Here is a 14,595-nt window from a genome sequence, read left to right as displayed (position 1 = left end):
CTCTGCCCGTCGTGCTGTCTCCTACCAGGTGAGAAGGTGTAGTGTACGTTCTGGTGTAAATTGGCTGCTGCTGTCACTTGAGTTGACCACTAAGGCAGAGGGCTTGAGTGGTCTTAAGAGGTTGCCTGGAGCATTGGACCTGTTGCCCCTCGCTCCCCCACTCCCCACTATCTCTGCTGTTAAAGCTGTGTAACAAAGCCTGGAAGTAGGTGTGAAGTCATAATCTTATGAAAAACCCTGGTCTTCTGACGTATCCCTTTCTAAATAGTCTTTTCCTCCCCCCTGGAACCTAGGAATCTCTTCTGATTACTAAAATCTGGTTACTCTTCCGGCTGCCGGAACTATTAATATGTTAGTGTTTTTGCACATGCTGTGTACTGGCACTTAAGTTACTTCACTGTTTTTCCTTTATTGCCAGGTGCGTGGAGGACCGCGGCAGAGGAGTGGGGGACTGAAGACTGGAATGAAGACGTAGGTATTCCCGGGTCACTCCTCACTAGTGCTTTCTGTCCCTTAGTGGTGTTTAGGGATAGAAAATGGGTATATTTCTACCCCTTCAAAATTCACCCTTAAGATTCTGACCCAAAACTTTTACATCCAAAATAGTGTTCTGAGCCAGAACATTTCACATATGTTATATGAAGGAGACTGGGCATGAACAGGACTCTATGGAACCAGACTATGGAAAGGGCAAGTGCACCTGTGTAAGTCCAATATCTGATTGTCGGATTTGTCCCAGCAAGAGATGGTGGTTGGGGAGAGCGCCAGAAATGGAGTTAGGCAGGTAGTGCCTTGAGTAACAGCTGCTGGTGGCCCATGACTTCTTTTGAGCCAGTTCAGCTATTTAGTTCCTATTCGGGCACTGGTGTTTGGTCCTGTGATTGGCTGAGAGGTGGGTGCGAAGTGAGAGAGTACCGCGTCCTCGAATTCACAATCTGGTTGGTTCTGAAGCCCAGCTTCATAGTTGAGATGAAAGTATAGATCTTCCAGCGTGACTTAACGTGGACAGCTCAGTCATGGGTGTCAGAGAGGTGGCACATAAGCCGGCACTCTGAGCTTACTGGAGTAGCACTTGAGTAAAAGAATTCTGCTCGTTCTTGGTCACAGTCAGGATTTTGTTGTGAATTGTAGTTTTCAGTGATCATGGATTAAATCCTGTTTTAACATTTTTTCAGTCTGCTTTCTATACTCGTATACATTTAGGCAAGGCAGCTTTTATGGTGACATGGTGACCAAACTTTGGGTTTGCCAGACCTGAGTGTTTGAAATTTCAGATGCATCAGCATTAGAGGATGATTTCTTTTCTGTTGTAACTGAGCTAGACTGCCTCGTGAATACTTTCTAGGATTTGGTTTGGTCTGTTTAAGCAACTTTCAGAGAATGATATATTTGGGGAAGTGGATTCCCTGTTTTTGGAGAAGAGATTTTAGTCAAAAAGTGAAAACAAAACCAAAGCAAGTTTTGAATGGTGGAATGAGTTATTCCCTACAATTGTTTACCTAATTTTAGGGTCTTAGAATGCAAAGGGTAGGTGTAATAAAGTCACTATTAAGGCAAAAATTGCATATAGTTGAAATCATCCCTACAGAGACCCTAATTCACCAGCACTTGGGTCCTTACTGCTCAAAAGCCAGGAATTAATTTCTTTCATTTTGTCTTTGTCTTGGCTGTAACCTTTCTTTCTTTGAGAGGAGCAGTGGAAGATAAAGTTTGGTTTGGGTAAGGGTGTGAGTTGGGAACTCTAATGGGAAAGCATAAAAGGTTTTCTCTCTTTTTTGTAGCATGTGTATTCAGCTTTCTGTAAGTTCAGCGTGCATATCATGTGACTCCCATTGTATTTCATAGGGTTTCTTGATTTTACACTCTTTTGATAAAGTCATATCTAGAAGGGTAATGGAGGTCAGTCCACGGAGGTTCCTCTGGCTGGGCGGCTTTCTTTTCTGAGCGTTTTCCCTTTGCCTTGGTGTTAAGTTCCCCTTGCCTGAGCCAGGTTTCTGACTGTAGTCCACTTAACGCCAGAAGTGACTAATCCTTCTGTTTTCCAGCTTTCTGAGACCAAGATCTTCACTGCCTCTAATGTGTCTTCAGTGCCTCTGCCTGCGGAGAATGTGACAATCACTGCTGGTCAGAGGCAAGTGTGTGGTAAAGTTCAGTGTCCTTTCCCAAATGGGGCTGGTGAGAAGGGGCTGTAAGGAAGAGCAGCAGTGGGCCTTCTCGAGCTCCCATGGTGCTGGCAGTAACGGGAAGCAAGCATGTGAGGCTGATCGGGTTCTAAGAGTTGGTCTACTGAATGGGAGTCCATTTTTTACAATTTTAAAGATGATTCTTTCCAGAATAGCCCCTTTAATTACATAGGTCAACCTGAATTAAAACTTAGCACGATTGAGCTTGTCCGGTAGTAAGGTAAAGTTAAACATGGAAATGTTTTCATTTATTTCAGTTTGCAGAACTGTTCAGTAGCTGCTTCTCTTGCTTTATAATAATCTTTGTCTGCTAAGCCTACTGAGTAAAATGGTCATTTTTCCCCTAGGATCTGGCTAATGAATTTTTTAGAACTTGAACCTTAGTTATTGGGGTTAGTAGAGGGAGGTGCACTTACTAGGAATATTTTTATGCCCAGAAAGCCTCTTGGATTATTTCTAGACCTGGGTATGATAGCCGTTAACTCAGAAGCCTGAAGCGTGCTAGGAATAGGACATTAGGGGCATCAGAGGCGATGTGTGTTGTTTTTCTGACGCCAGTATCTCATTTTACTGACATCAGTCCTTCAATTCTCTGAACACCAACAAGGTGTTTAGTAATTCAGTTCAGTTCTGCCACTTGCCAGAGTTAGCACAGACCCTGACTGATGCCTCCATCCCAGAAGACTGCCCTTGCTTCCGAGGTGCGAGGTCCACTGCAGATGAGTGCCCAGGCTCCCCACACCCTTCTGCCTGGCTGACTGCAGATTTGGGGATTCTCAAAGCCTACCCCACCCCTCATCCTCTGCTTAGGTTCAGAAATCTGCTAGAATGACTCGGAACTCAGGGAAGAGTTACTTGCCATAACCGGTTTGTTATAACCAGTACTCAGGTACAGTGGCCAGTTGGAAGAGATGCACACGCAGGGCAGGGGGTGGGGTGCCTTCCCAGTACACTCATCAACATTCAGTGCATCCACTAACCCAGAAGCTCACTGAATCTCCCTGTTCTAGAGTGTTAATCAAAGTTGCATTACTTAGATGGGCTTGACTGACTAAGCCATTGGCTGTCGAAGGCAGTCTCCAAGCTCGTTCTGATTCTAGAAGTGGGTAAAGAGAGAGTGCTGGGCTGAGAGTTCTAACCCTCTAATCCCATTGCTGGTATTCCTGGTGGCAGCCCACTTCCTGCGGCTCTGGGGGGGTGGGGCTCCCACCCTGAGTAACCTCGTTAGCATGGACTTTGGTTGAAAGAGGCTCATTACGAATAGCAAGAGACACTTAGGAAATTTTAAGGGTTTTAGGAGCCCTGTGCTGAGAACTAGAGGCAAAGCGGAACTATACGTGTGCTCCTTAGACCACAGGTGACTTGGGAAGTTCTATGGAAGTTGGGAGGTCAATTCCAAAGATATTTGAAGGTGCCGGTGCTCTGGCAAGTTTTTGTGTATTAGGTATTGGTAATGGCAGGTATTCGTTATTAAAATATTCGTTAAAAATTTTGTAAATTTTGGCCCAAATGTGAAGCTGTTGCATTAAAACTAACATTTGCTATTCCATGAAATTAATTTAACTAAATTGAAATATTTAACGTTATTATGGTTGACAGTGCCATTAGAACACAGCTAGATCCTGTAGTGGTTCTTACACATCATTTATTTTGGTCAATTAAGCATTTCTGGTCTCTGTGTTTTTGATGAGTGACTTTATTTTGATCTGACCATACTCTGGGAGTTGGGAATGCTAGAATGTTCTGTCATTATTCATGAGTATGTTCTGTCTCTCCACTAGAATCGACCTTGCTGTTCTGTTGGGGAAGACACCATCTTCAATGGAGAATGATTCCTCTAATCTGGATCCATCTCAGGCTCCTTCTCTTGCGCAGCCTCTGGTGTTCAGTAATTCAAAGCAGAGCGCCATAACACAGCCTGCTTCAGGAAACTCATTCTCTCATCACAGTATGGTAAGTAGGAGACCCAGTGCCCTTTAACTCCAGCACGTACGTGGAGTACTGCCTTCCGGTGACAGGTTTGGGGTGGGGTAAAACATCCCCTTTAAGTAGCCTTAAGTAGCCCCCACTAAGTAGCCTTGGTGGTAGGGACACAGAGTTGGGTAGTAGGGTGCTGTGCAGTAGGAGGACTTAGTTTTGGACAGACTGAATCTTCCTCTAAAAGTGAGTCCGTATCACTTACCAGACACTCACTGTGCCAAGTGTTAATTAATAACATTGCTGTTGAAGAGGAAAAAAAAAATGACATCAAATTTTAATCCTTTTTCAATTCTAGTTAAACTTTGATGGGAAGTTGTAGCACTTCCCTATTTCTCGATAGCAGAATTGCCATATAAATCTGTTTAAACCAGATGTTTCTGGACTCGGCTTCCAAAAACTTGGGGTATCCCTGAATGTTTCTGCTTACTAGCTGCCCCTCCCCTTCTCTGTAGGTGGGGATGAGAGCACTTGCTCTGCCTGCCATACAGGGCTGTGGGAACATGAAATAAGATTGTGGATCAGGCCACACAAATGTGGGAGCAGCAGTGGTACTGGTTATTAACACCTAGAGTACTTCAGGCATGGGAATTGTTGACTCAGTTAAGAAATTCGAGGTCGTTAACTATAGCAGAGGAATCATTTAAGGGTAAACAGTGATGCAAGGACCAGTGTTTTTTTTAACAAATCATAAGAAAAACTTTCTCTTTTTTTCTTTTTGCATATAATTTTATTTTTCCAGTAGTAGGATTATAACGATTACTTCATTTTTATTATTTTTTAATGTTTGTTTATTTTGAGAGAAAGTGCACACGAGTGTGCAGGGAGGAGCAGAGAGAGAGGGAGACTCCAAGCAGGCTCCACACTGTCATCGCAGAGCTCAGTGTTGGGCTCGATCCCATGACTTTGAGATCACAACCTGAGCTGCTATCAAGAGTCAGATGCTTGGGCGCCTAGGTGGCTCGCTCAGTTGAGCGTCCCAGCTCTTGGTTTTGGCTCAGGTCCTGATTGCAGTGTCGTGGGATCAAGCCTCATGTCAGGCTCTGTGCTGAGCATGGAGCCTGCTTAAGATTCTTTCTCCCTCTGCCCCTCTCCCCTGCTTGTGTTTTTTCTCTCTTAAAAAAAAAAAAAAGAAAGAAACATTAGAGAACCAATTTTCCCTAAAATGTAATAGATGTAAAACAAAATTTTAATATAAATAACATAGGAGCTCCCTATACACGGACATTACATAATTGCTGTATCTTTAAAGCTTTGCACTTGTAGAATATCTGATGATCGTTACCATGTGGGATCATCTCCCTGCCATAGTCCTATACTTTTAACTCAACTTCGGGTGTTTGTGTTTTTGTTCGTATAATTTTGTGACATAGACTGAAGTGGGAAAAATGTCTTCCCTTGAGTTGGACTGATTTGTTTCGTTTAAGAGAGCGCTGCTCATTGATGGTGATGAGGAAGGATATGGTTGAATAAGAACCTAAGGGAAACTAGATCGAATCTCCCTGAAGATGTTTTGGAGTAGTCAAGGCCATGTGGTTCATCTGCTGGACTAGGCTGGCGGTCTTACCTAGCAGTAGGGAGTAGGGGAAATCCCCCAAAAGCATAAGAGTAAATTTTGTTTTCTTATTCGTGATTGTCCTATAGAACTTGGATACACACAGAGAAAATGAATCATACGGACTCATTATTTGATTGTGTGGTGCAGAGATGTTGACAGGCCCTTAGCTTTCTTTTCTTTGTCTTGAAGTGAGGCTCCAGTTAGCTCTCCTTGTTACTTTTGAGCTGTTTAGTGGAAGGGGCAAAATGAGCCTTAATGGCTGAACTGAAATTTCGTATTAGCCTTCATATTAATTTAGTAATCAAGTACTGCTTGGAGCGCCTGGGCAGTTAAGTGTCCGACTTCAGCTTAGGTCATGACCTCACAGTTCGTGGGTTTGAGCCCCCAACGTTGGGCTCTGTGCTGACAGCTCGGACCCTGGAGCCTGGTTTGGATTCTGTTTCCCTCTCTCTCTGCCCCTACCCCATTCACACTCTGTCTCTCTCTCAAAAATAAACAAACATTAAAAAACAGTTTAAAAAAATAATCAAATACTGGTTGATGTAAGCCTTTTTATTTATTTACTTATTTTTGAGAGTGTGCGTGTGCAAGTGAGTGAGGGGCAGAGGGAGAAAGAGAGAAGCAGGGCTCACCCGAAGTAGGGTTTGTGTTTGCCCGAAGTGGGGCTCTTGCTCACCCGACATAGGGCTCGAACTCATGAACCGTGAGATCATGACCTGAGCTGAGGTCAGATGCTTAACAACTGAGCCACCTAGATGCCTGATGTAAACCTTTAAAAGGAAAAACATTCCGGGGTGCCTGGGTAGCTCAATTGGTTGTGTCCGACTTTTGATTTGGGCTCAGGTCATGTTGTGAGATCGAGCCTTACACTGGGCTCCGTGCTGAGTGTGGAGCCTGCTTGGGATTCTCTCTCCCTCTCCCTTTCCCCTGCTGCTCTCTCAAAATAAATAAGCATTTGAAAAAAACACTTACAAAAAAATAAAAAAAATTTTTAAAGGAGAAAAATTCCACCAGTCATTAGATCTTTATACCTGAGGAGGGAGGAAGTAGTGGTGTAAATTTTAATGATGCTTATTATGTACCATACACATATTAAATGCTTTAATACATTATTTCATCCCCCTACAGCTTTATGCAATACTATTTTCATTTGCTTTCAGGTGAGGAAAATGAAGTACAGAGAAATCACAAATAGGTTTTTCCACACTTACATAGCCAGGATTTGGACCTAGGCAGTCTGACTCCAGAGACTGTGCTCTAATGGACTAGACTGTGTACTCAGTCTGGTGATATTCTTTACTTGTCGGGTCTCTCCTGGCTCCCCCTGTGTCTGAGTGACTTTCCAAGTGTTTCCAAGCGGTGAACACATCTGCTTGCCGTAGGTCTCTCTCATCCCTCTCTGTGTCGGTCTGCAGGTGAGCATGTTGGGGAAAGGGTTTGGCGATGTCGGCGAAGCCAAAGGTGGCAGCACCACGGGCTCTCAGTTCTTGGAGCAGTTCAAGACTGCTCAGGCCCTGGCCCAGCTGGCGGCACAGCATTCTCAGCCTGGAACCACCGCCACCTCCTCTTGGGACATGGGCTCCGCCTCACAGTCCCCATCGCTGGTGCAGTACGGTGAGAAGGGTGGAAAGTGACGTGTTGGAACATTACCACCAGGAGCTTGCAGGAGTCGGGGGTGGAGAATGTTTCTTGAAGTCAGGAGAAGGACAGCCACCTGGCTAGTTTCCCATGACTGATACCCTCTAGTCACACAGGCTGAGTTCAGAAAGCTAGGAAGTAGTAAAAAGTTGGAGGCTCGGTGTCTCTTTAACCGAATTTAGACATCTGCATCGTAGTTGCAGTCTTCTGTTGACCACGGAGTGTTTGGACTCTCCCGAGATTGGTCTTCAGTGTTTGAAAAAACGTTGCCTTAGGAGGTTTGTGGGCTTGGCATTATGTAGGACCTTTCGCTCTAAACACGGACAGCTTGTAGGTTCCTGTCTTACACAAGCAGGCTAATAGTGCTGATTTGATTAGGCTGTACTTAGAACAGATAGGATGTGTGATTGTCACTTTTGGAAATGAGAGTGAGTCCTAGATGAGGACTCGTTTATGTGACGTACTGATTCTTGAGGGCCTTGTTTACGGCTCGAGAGAGGATAATAGCGTTTCACTGACGATCATCAGCATCCCTGACCCCATATGTACCGGGACTCTCCGTGCAGATTTGAAGAACCCAGACGATTCCACAGTACACAGCCCCTTCAGCAAACGCCAGGCTTTCACCCCGTCTTCAGCCATGATGGAGGTGTTCCTTCAGGAGAAGCCGCCCACGGTGGCCACCTCCACTGCTGCACCTCCACCGCCCTCTTCTCCTCTGCCGAGCAAATCCACCTCGGCCCCACAGATGTCTCCCGGGTCTTCAGATAACCAGTCCTCCAGCCCTCAGCCGGCTCAGCAGAAATTGAAACAGCAGAAGAAAAAGGCCTCCTTGACTTCTAAGGTACTTGAACTTTGTGATGGGTGTCATTTTAGGGCAAAGGTGATGCGGGATTTGGGAATCAAGATTGTGAGGGGATAGTTTGCAAATTTGAGACAGGTTTTTTTTTTTTTTTTATCAGTCTTACAGTAAGATTGTAATAAAACCATTACCTTCTCGTTACAGATTCCTGCTCTGGCTGTGGAGATGCCTGGCTCAGCAGATATCTCAGGGCTAAACCTGCAGTTTGGGGCATTGCAGTTTGGGTCAGAGCCTGTCCTTTCTGATTACGAGTCCACCCCCACCACGAGCGCCTCTTCAAGCCAGGCTCCAAGTAGCCTCTATACCAGCACAGCCAGGTAGAGGGGAAACCTCAATCAAGACTTTTTTTGTCAGGCTTTTACCACTTTTTCTGTCTCTTGCCGATTCCTAGAACTCCAAAGAGGCCCAAGCCTCTGATTGAAGGAAAAGTAGCCGATTGTAGCATTTTGTTAAGCATTTCAAAATACTGTTACTAAGATTATCTGTAACACTAAACAGATGGAAATATACCTCTTGCATACTTCTGGAGTGTCCACGCCTAGTTCTTGTTTTTTGTTTTTTTGGTTTTTTAACAGAAACATCCACCACTTTGTTTTTGTTTTTAAGTTTTTATTTGAGAGAGAGAGAGCACATGTCCGTGTGCTGTTCCTTGGGGGGCGGGGGGGGGGGGCTGGGGGGGCAGGGCAAGGAAAGAGAAAAATTCCAAGCAGGCTCCACGCTGGAACTCTTGAACCATGAAATCATGACCTGAGCCAAAATCAAGAGTCGGACGCACAACTGGCTGAGCCTCCCAGGCGTCCCCACGCCCAGTTCTTAAGAGGTGCGTATAGCACCTCTAACAGGAGGACCTTGGCATCTGGCTAAAAATGCTTTTGACATCTTTGGTCCTTTGGTGTGGGCCTTATGCATATGAAGGGTAGGACTCTGGCCTCCTAAGAAAGAGGTAGCATCAATAGATGACACAAGTAAAAAAGAGACTTTCCTACCTTCTCTGGTAAGTGTCACAAAGGGCCAACATAAGCAATAGAAAACCCTGGAGGATGGGGCACCTGGGCAGCTTGGTCAGTTGAGCATCCGACTCTTGATTTCAGCTCAGGTCATGTTCTCACGATTGGTGAAGTCAAGCCCCTCGTCAGCTGACAGCGCGCAGCCTGCTTGGGATTCTCTCTCTCCCTCTCTTTCTGCCCACCGCCCCTTCCTTGTGTGCACGTGTGCTCTCTCTCTTTTAAAATAAATAAATATTTAAAGAAAAAGTTCTGGCAGAGTTTAAGGGACTAGGCTATTTTCTTCAGTCCCTTGAATTTAAAAATATAAGCATCAGGTCCTTGCCTAATCTGTTGGATTATAATTGCCGTTAAGTCATGTGAATATTTTCATAGTTTTTCTCAAGAGTTTCTACCTAGTACTTTATATTTAATAGGGTTTCTGACAGAGCCAGGAGCCCAGAATTCCTTAAAATGAATGTGAGAAACAGATGACTTTCCCTGTGCGTAGGGTTCATGTTAGGATATATCAGAAGGATCAAAAAAGTCTATCCTTTCTGCTTTTGCCTCTTTCTCTTAAAACAGAATGTAGGCGAGCAGTTTGAGTTCAGACCCCTGACTCTGTAGGATGTGGAAATTCCTATTGCTGTCAAGAGAAAATTGTCTTTTATTTGCTGCTGGGAATTTTCCTTTTGATTATAATCAACTTACTCTAGTAGGTCTCCAGCATGTCCTTAGTATCCGTGGATCTGTTCTGTTTTGGTTTTCTGAGATTTTCCTTCTGCGCTCCCCACAGTGAATCTTCATCTACAATTTCATCTAACCAGAGTCAGGAGTCCGGTTATCAGAGCGGTCCAATTCAGTCGACAACCTATACCTCCCCAAATAATGCTCAGGGCCCTCTGTATGAACAGAGGTCCACACAGACTCGACGGTACCCCAGCTCCATCTCCTCATCACCCCAAAAGGACCTGACTCAGGCAAAGGTAGTGTGGCTTTGAGAGTCCCTGGGTGCTGTTTAAGACAATATTGGGCAAAGTGTCTCCAGTGTTAGTGTTTCCCTTCTTGACAAATGGTGCTGGGATGCCACAGAAGTACTGACTGAGAAGCTGAAAAAAACACATTTCTGTGGTTGGAGAAATAAAAAAGTTCTTTGCAGCAAGCCTGGAGATTCATAGTCAGAAAACTAAAGCCAGCACTAGAGATTCGTTCTTTGTCGTAGGATCAAGGTCAAGTACTCGTTTTCTCTCTCGCGAAGATCTGAGTGCTGGACTTCTGGGTCTGTATCGATAGACACCTTGCCGTGTCTCGGCCCGGGGAGGGGACAGCATATGCCAGAGGTGCTGTGGAGCGGACTGACAGTCCCGTGCAGCCAGAACAGTGGGTGCTTTGGCTGAACGGTCCTCCTTCCCCAACCTCCCCCAGGGACCCCCAGGCCTCTCCTGTGTCTCTTCTGGGTTTGGGATCTCTTGAGCAGTTTGGGGGCGCTGCCTTCTGTTGCTTTGGGTCACACGGGGTTGGTCTATCTTGTTGCCATTTTAAATTCGTTTTGTTTAGATCGTCTGCATTATGTTAATCCTTTGGTTAGCTTACAGAATGTCACTGAAAGATTTGTTGGTTGAAGTTAAGCGGAGTCTGTGCTAACTCGACTTTTCACTTGAGTTTGTTTTTTACTCTTCTGTTTTTTGTTCCAGAATGGCTTCAGCTCTGTGCAGGCCACACAGTTACAGACCACGCAATCTGTTGAAGGTGAGGCTTTTTCCTCTATGTTGTAGTGGTTTTCCTCTCTTTTTCATATGTTTGCGTTTCTTCGATCATAGTGGGAAGCACCCTGGCTTCTCTGGTCACAGTCTTCGTGTGGTCCTGCCCTGCTGTTTTCTCTCAGACCTGTCTCAGGGCTCTCTGACTAGAAGAGTGATAGTGCCCTCGGTTCCCTTCACTGGATAAGTGAGATCAGTGCTCTGAAATGTTGGAAATAAGAGAGTCTAGGGGCACCTGGGTGGTTCAGTCGGTCAAGCGTCCCGACTTCGGCTCAGGTCATGATCTCACGATTCATTGGTTCAAGCCTCGTGTCAGGGTCTGTGCTAACAGCTCAGAGCCTGGAGCCTGCTTCGGATTCTGTGTCTCCCTCTCTCTGTGCCCCTCCCACACTCACGCTTAGTCTTTGTCCATCTCTCTCTCTCTCAAAAATAAATAAACGTACAAGAAATTTAAAATAATAAGAGAGTCTATGTAATCACAGTAGTCCCTTATTAAATAACTTCCTCTCTTGTCTCGGGGATGGCTGAGACTGGAGTCGTCCATTCGCTTGTCAGAGACACTCCCTTTCCGCTGATGGGATAGATAATTATTCTTTATTTCCAGGTGCTACAGGCTCTGCAGTGAAGTCTGACTCACCTTCCACTTCCGGCATCTCCCCTCTCAGCGAGACGGTGTCCGCAGCCTCCTTGCTGACAGCGGCCAGTCAACACTCATCCCCCCTGGGTGGCTTGAGCCACGGTGAGGAGAGTGCAAACGCTCCCACCACACAACACAGCAGGTGATTTGGGTCACAGGTGGATGTTGGGGTTGGGAGGAGAGGTAGAGTTCTCTGCTTCCGCCCTGTCCCTGCTGCCTGCCAGGGGCCGTGTTAGCGGGCACGACCTGCAAGTTGTGGGGTAGGAGAGAGAGGCCTGTTCTCTCTCCTCAGCAGCCCCGCTCGCTGTGTCTGCTCCCCACCCTGGCCGGCCGCGGAGCTCCCCCCGGTCTCCGGTCTTCCTGGTCCCATATACCGCCGCACGTCCTCGTCAGTGTTCTTGATGGAAGCTCCAGGTCGGTCACCACAGCACCGTGACTGATGGCTGCCTCTTCTTTGCAGCACGTTATCGACGCAGCAGAACACCCTCTCGTCATCCACGTCTTCTGGGCGCACTTCTACATCCACTCTTTTGGTAAGTGTGATGCGGCTGAAGAGGAAGGGTGGTGTTCTTACACTTAGAGGAGTCTAGCGGCGAGACTCCGGAGAAGAGATTCTTGGAAATCCCTTCGTGCGGTGGTGGAGTGATCGTTGATCTGAGGTTGCAGGAATGGACTAAAAGGATGTCGGAAGGCAGGAGAGGCAGGAGAACCTAGAGATACTGCTGAGCTGTGGGCCAATTCTCAAAGCCCTGGACGTGACTCCTGAAGCTTTGCCTTTTTTTATTCCTTCTTAACACTGAGGTGTGCGGGGCTTCATAGCTCTGATGGAGCCTGTGAGAGCCTCTGTGCAGCCGTTCTCACTCCGTGGTGGGGGGTGTGTTGGACAGGGCTGCTGAAGATAATCAGGGTCCGGGTGTCCTCTGAAAGTTAAGGCCAGAGGAAAGCTTTCGATCCGAGAATTAAGTTCACTGTGGTGATTTAGGACGAGCATTTGTGGGGTTAAGCTGAGACGGCGAGGAAGACCCATTTGGGGCAAAGGTGTCTAGTCTGCCAGAAACCGGGGGGCAGACGAGTGCTAAGGCTCCCCTGGAAGACTCTTTTTCCTCAGGTATGCTGTTTCTGGTTTAAGTTCATTAGAACTTGGCGAACTACTGAAGGAGAACGTGGGAGAGAAGGCTAGGCTGTATTTCCCTGACCCGAACTGTTCGCTGGCCAGCCAGCATTGGTTCCTGGCGTGTTTGTCCGCATGTGCCCTGACGGGAGGGCGTGCAGCCGGTGTTGTTAACTAGATCCCTGCCTGACGCTGCGTCTTGGGGAACAGGCAGCCGGAGCAAACTTCGCGATTTCTTCTAACTCCTTTGGTGGAGGACACCCAGGTCTCTGCCTCGGCCGTTTTAATTGGGAGGCTGATGTGCTCTCGCCTGCAGAAGGGGCTGTGCCTCTCCTGACCTGTCTTGCTGATCGCTGTTTCCTCTTCTCATCCACTGCTCCCCCTTTTTGAAGCACACAAGCGTGGACAGTGAGGCGAACCTCCATTCTTCCTCCAGCACTTTCTCCACCACGTCCAGCACGGTCTCTGCGCCTCCCCCAGTGGTCAGTGTCTCCTCCAGTCTCCACGGCGGCAGCAGCTTAGGCCTCAGCCTCAGCAGCAACTCCACCGTCACAGCCTCGACTCGGAGCTCGGTCGCTACGACTTCAGGTAGAAGGTGGACGGCATTCCTCTGGGATGGAGGAGAGGAGTGATCGTGTGACTGGGTAAAAATGGGATCTCTCTTTTAGGAAAAGCTCCTCCCAACCTCCCTCCTGGGGTCCCGCCGTTGTTGCCTAATCCGTACATCATGGCTCCGGGGCTGTTACACGCCTACCCGGTAAGTGAGGCTGAAGCAGCTTCTGCAAAAGATGAAGACGGTGTGGCTACTCTTTACAGCTCCGGCTTCGGGTGGAAGACTGTAATTAAAATAGAGAATAAACGAGTGGTTGTCGCATGTAAGCAAACCAGTTTTTGATCTTCGTAGTTTGGGGCAAAAATCGTCATTTCTAGAGGGGAAGGACTAAACGGAGGCCACTCCTCCTATTGTATATTTTCTCTGTGTGAAACAAATTCTAGGCTTCAGAAGCTAAAGGCCAGAATGCCCGCCTGGAATCCCTCTCAGTTTCTCAGAGAATTATTTTCTTGGGTAGGATTGAGTCCCTGTCTGTGAGGTTCTCAGCTGGCTGTGACCTGGGAAGAACAGAGCTCCCTGACCTGATCTGAGACTGCTGGAGAGTAGGTGGTTGACAAGTGGTAGCTTTGTGTCCTGGTGTATCTTCTGTCAGATTCATAGATTTGGTGCCAATTAAGGTAAAGGCTATTTATTTGAAATGTTTAAAAAGACACCCGTTCTTGCCTCTCAGAAAGTGTCTAAGCGAGCATCGTACACAGGAAACGTTCAATAATGGTTTGCACATTTTTTAACAATCAGCATAACGTCTTAGTCCCCATACGTTAGAGAAAACAAGTAAGATGTGAATCCTTTCTGATAGAGATGAGTCTTAAGCTGTGTGTTTGATGGCCGTTCGTACCTGGCTCCTGTTGCCCCACCGCTGCCTCTGGGTTGGATCGGTGGTATGTGGCTCATGGCAAGTTTCGAGACCTTTCATAAATCACCCAGTCTGTACTTCACTTCTTTCTTCTTAAAGGGAACTGCCGGAAGTAACCTATGTTCTGTTCCTCCTAAGAACGAGGATGGATGTTCTGTTGACTGACTTTGTCCCTTGGCACCTTGGCTGGCTTCTGTGGTAGCCAATCCCTGTGAACACTGTTACGTGAACACTGTTACATGCTTGTGTCTTCCAGCCTCAAGTATATGGTTACGATGACTTACAGATGCTTCAGACGAGATTCCCCTTGGTGAGTGTATGCTTAGGGCAGGAGGAGAGAGCGACCTTACAGCCTTGAGGGGGTTGTTTCAGGTGCTCGGTTGATAAGTCCCCCCCATTAGCTCTTTCCCAACCTAT

The 14,595-nt window shown here is 46.7% G+C and overlaps 1 protein-coding gene across 16 annotated transcripts in view; it reads left to right on the top strand.

Annotated features, from left to right (window-relative positions):
- Nucleotides 1–14,595, top strand: part of UBAP2L (ubiquitin associated protein 2 like) — a 39,637-nt gene that overhangs the window by 15,317 nt on the left and 9,725 nt on the right. For all 16 annotated transcript variants that reach the window (XM_060644814.2, XM_060644810.2, XM_060644813.2 and 13 more), the window contains exons 9-21: nucleotides 419–471; nucleotides 2,046–2,131; nucleotides 3,965–4,136; nucleotides 7,134–7,332; nucleotides 7,923–8,200; nucleotides 8,363–8,535; nucleotides 9,998–10,187; nucleotides 10,896–10,950; nucleotides 11,566–11,740; nucleotides 12,059–12,131; nucleotides 13,102–13,297; nucleotides 13,378–13,466; nucleotides 14,435–14,488. In XM_060644814.2, the coding sequence (XP_060500797.1) occupies nucleotides 419–471; nucleotides 2,046–2,131; nucleotides 3,965–4,136; nucleotides 7,134–7,332; nucleotides 7,923–8,200; nucleotides 8,363–8,535; nucleotides 9,998–10,187; nucleotides 10,896–10,950; nucleotides 11,566–11,740; nucleotides 12,059–12,131; nucleotides 13,102–13,297; nucleotides 13,378–13,466; nucleotides 14,435–14,488 (1,793 nt within the window). The remainder of the gene's footprint in view (nucleotides 1–418; nucleotides 472–2,045; nucleotides 2,132–3,964; nucleotides 4,137–7,133; nucleotides 7,333–7,922; nucleotides 8,201–8,362; nucleotides 8,536–9,997; nucleotides 10,188–10,895; nucleotides 10,951–11,565; nucleotides 11,741–12,058; nucleotides 12,132–13,101; nucleotides 13,298–13,377; nucleotides 13,467–14,434; nucleotides 14,489–14,595) is intronic.

This window comes from Panthera onca, chromosome F1 (genome assembly GCF_046562875.1).
Source record: "Panthera onca isolate mPanOnc1 chromosome F1, mPanOnc1 haplotype 2, whole genome shotgun sequence".
Classification (NCBI taxonomy): Eukaryota; Metazoa; Chordata; class Mammalia; order Carnivora; family Felidae; genus Panthera; species Panthera onca.
The sequence above is the reverse complement of the archived record's forward strand: the minus strand, read 5'-3'. Positions and strand labels throughout refer to the sequence as shown.